General features: G+C 38.2%; 1 protein-coding gene across 1 annotated transcript in view; it reads left to right on the top strand.

Annotated features, from left to right (window-relative positions):
• Positions 1 to 2834: 2834 nt before the first annotated feature.
• The window catches only part of Myl1 (myosin light chain 1), a 21671-nt gene continuing 20695 nt past the window's right edge, over positions 2835 to 3810 (top strand). Inside the window, exon 1 of the mRNA XM_008846245.1 lies at positions 2835 to 3105. Coding sequence (XP_008844467.1) covers positions 2980 to 3105 — 126 coding nt within the window. The 5' untranslated portion in view covers positions 2835 to 2979. The remainder of the gene's footprint in view (positions 3106 to 3810) is intronic.

Below are 3810 nucleotides of genomic sequence, written 5' to 3'. Positions count from 1 at the left end.
GTGGGCATTGCATGACACGGGTGCACTTACCTACATGCAGGCAATACACTCATACACATAAAAAACAAAAATTCAGATTCTTGGGGCTGGAGCTATGGCTCAGTGATTAAGAGCAATGGTTGTTCTTGCAGAAGGCCTAGGTTTGAATCCCAGCACCCACATGGCAACTAATAGCTGTATGTAACTCCAGTTCCAGGGATCTGACACTTTCTTCTGTTCTCCACAGGAACTGCACCAGATAGGTGCACTTACACACATGCAGGCAATACGCACATACACATAAAATTAAAAAACAAAATTTAAAAAAATCAGATTCTCACAGGGTGTGGTGGCACACACCATTAATCCTAGCACTTGGGCAGCAGAGGCAGGTGAACTGAACCTTTGTAAGTTTCAGGTGAGCTTGGTCTACATAGTGAGTTCCAGGACAGCTGGAGCTACAGGGAGACCCTGTCTCAAAAAGACAAAAAATAAAAATCCAGATTCTCATAACTGTCCTGTTTGCAAGAAATGTATATCAACAGTTAAAATTATGGAATGAAAGAGTCTGTAGTAGGAAGCATGGGGGGAAGGAAGTGGTGGGCACTGGGTGGACCTCAGTCCTCACATATAAACATAAAAAGTATTCATCTGCACCCACTGGGAGTGGTGGTATATGATTATCACCCCAGCACTTGGGAGGCTGAGCAGGTGAATCACTGTAATTTAAATGCCAGCCTTGCCTATATAACAAGACCTTGTCAAAAAAAACAGGAGAACAAAAAGAAAATAAAGATAAAGTTGATTTGATGCAGAGTGGTGGTTGCCAGAGGCAAGGAAGAATAGCAGGAAGGTAGGGATGGAAAAATGTTGATTCATGGACTAAGATGTAATTACACAGAAGTCAAACTCTAGTGTATAACCACAGGTCATAAAGTGTGTTGTACAATTCACAAAGCCAGAAGACAGAACTTTAACTGCTTTCACCATAAGAAAGTAATAAATATTTGGGGAAATAGATATGTTATTCTGTTTACATTATATATATATATGTGTGTGTGTGTGTACATATAGAGAGAAATAAGACAGAGTATCTCATTTATAGTCACAATTTTGTGGATTTTTTAAAAATCAGTTTAATAATAATTTAGAATAATTTTTAAAATATTTTTCCTGGACTAGTGATGTAACTCAGTGGTAGAGTGCTTGCCTAGCATGCACAAGGCCCTGGGTTCCATCCCTAGCACTGAAAAAAATAACAAAATACCTTTCCTGAACATATGTGGACAAAAGAATTTAGTAGATCAGGCCAATGCGTGCAATTAGGAAACTATTAGTGGTAGGTCAGTTATAATTGGTGAATTATTTGTAATGTTAAAGTCTTAATTTTTCTTAGTTGCAATGTATGAGGAATTCTTTTATATCAGACCAGAACAAATGTTGTCTTTAAACACAATTATATGTAATAACTAGAACATATAGACACATAAACATATACATATATTTACAGTATATTATGTGTATATACATAATATACTCACATATGGTAAATAAGTTAAGTTAAAAATCCCAACTGGCCACTTGGGAGACGGAGACAGCCAGATCTCTGTGAGATCAAGGCGAGCATGGGATGGTCTGCATAGGAAGTTCCAGGCCAGCTGGGGCTACAGGGAGACCCTGTCTCAACAAACAAACAAATAAACAAACAAAAGAACCCCAAATGAGCTCTGTTTTGTTTTACTAATAACTGATCATGGGCTCATGAGATGTCTCAGTAGGTAAAGTACTTACTGTGCAAGCCTGATGAAAAAGTAAATGTCTAAGTTATTCAGAAAAACTTGCCCAGTATTGATAAAGTTCTTTTCTTTATTTGTTTCTGTAAAACTGCATTTATCTCTCTAGCGTGGATACAAAATTCAGGTGGCAAATCATTGTACTTTATGCCACTTAGAAAGGAAAATGGCTAAGTTCATCATTTGAAAGTGACTTTACTATTAGAAAAGTTGTTTTGCAAAAAGGTAAATCTGGTGACAGGGCTATGAGGGATGTGGATGGGGCTAGAGGGATAAAGATGATTAAGATGTTTTGTATAAAATGCACAAAAATTCAGTAAAAGTGTACATGAAAAAAAAGGTAAGCCTGCTGTCACCTCCATCATCAAACTGTAGAAGAAAATTAAATCATAGAAAATAATTTTTAAATTATTTTTCTTTGGGGAGAGAGAGAGAGAGAGAAAGAGAGAGAGAGAGAGAGAGAGAGAGAGAGAGAGAGAGAGAGACTGTACTCCCTAGAAAGGAAACCAGTTTATGATTTGGTAGGCTTTCCTTATACGTCTGCTTTTTATTTTTAAACACTACCAGTGACCTCTTTGCTGACCAACATTTTCTTGCAAATGATGGCCAGGGAAGGAGGAGCAGGAACAGTGAGGAAGCTGGGTGAAAGTTGGTGACACCCTCTGCCAAAATTCCAAGTTGAAATCAAACCCTGCGGTAATGTTTCTTAAGATGAAAAAAAAAAAAAAAAAGACTTACAACTTCAGCCGAACTGTAATTCTAAATTCTATATCTACCAAGAAAAAAGAATGTCAATCTACTTTGCTGTCACCAAAGTTCTGAAGTTGGCTCTGTCGTGCTTCTTTCTCCTTTATATGTGGAGGTGGAGGAGGAAAAAGAAAAAGAAAAAAAAAAAAAAAAAAAAAAAAAGGGCAAGAGGAGTTCAAAAAACTTGAGGAAGCCCTGACCCTTTGGATTCCATTTATAGTCTGAGCCCGAATGCCATCCCCCTTGACGAGCTAACCGTCCAATCCAGCTGCATGTGTCAAGGTTCTGCTAGGCACTAAGTGAAATATATATGGATGCCCTTATACCATTTAACACTCTGGGTCCACCCTCAAGACACTGGGCTGCGGGTCAAGCGAGCCACCACTGCTCTTCCAAGTATCACTTTGACAGGTTCTTCTGGAGGAGATCCTTCTTTTTTTAACCCATCCTTTTAAACAAAATGGCACCAAAGAAAGATGTGAAGAAGCCTGCTGCTGCTGCTGCTGCTACCCCGGCCCCTGCCCCAGCCCCAGCCCCTGCCCCAGCCAAACCTAAGGAAGAAAAAATTGACCTCTCTGCTATTAAGGTAACTAAACAGGTGAATTGTTTGGTCACTGAAACATCGTTCAACAGTAGGGAACTCGAGGAATTTGCAAAGAGGTATATTTTTCATTGAAAGGAATGGCATTGCTCAGGGAACTGGCATTTTAGAAGAATCCTGAATAAAAATTTAAGCTGTAACATACACTTTCGGTGAAATTCTTAGGACTGTGAGAGGATACGTGAGACTCGAGCTTGCTCTTTTTGTTGTTTTCTCTTTGCTGAGTCTGGATTCTGTCTTCCATTTGTCCTTAATTTGTCAAAATGCAATTCAGAGGGAAATATACAAATGTAAAGGTCCTGCATTTACAAATATTTAAACAGTGTGCTTTTCAAATAAAATCTCCATGGAAACTGAATTCCTGACTCTAAAACTACACCAGAAGGGAAGTTTTACCCTCTGCTTGTTTCCAGAAATGTCAAGACAGCTGATGACCCAGTTGTCCTAGGCACGTCTGTTTGAATTTGACAGCTGCTTTATTTCATCTGAAAAGAGATTTTTGCAATTCAAGTTAATTCCCTCTTCAGCTTTGCTTAATAAAATTTGATACAACATTCAATGAGCTCTCAGTGGGAAAAACGATGCACTCAAGTGTTTCAGTGACTATAACTGTCATCTGTTTATTTATATACAGTATTTAACTCAGAATTTTTGAGTTCCTTTTAAATGAAACTAACCAAAAAATTATAT

Source organism: Nannospalax galili, unplaced genomic scaffold, assembly GCF_000622305.1.
Source record: "Nannospalax galili isolate Female #2095 unplaced genomic scaffold, S.galili_v1.0 scaffold281, whole genome shotgun sequence".
NCBI classification, from domain to species: domain Eukaryota; kingdom Metazoa; phylum Chordata; class Mammalia; order Rodentia; family Spalacidae; genus Nannospalax; species Nannospalax galili.
The sequence above is the reverse complement of the archived record's forward strand: the minus strand, read 5'-3'. Positions and strand labels throughout refer to the sequence as shown.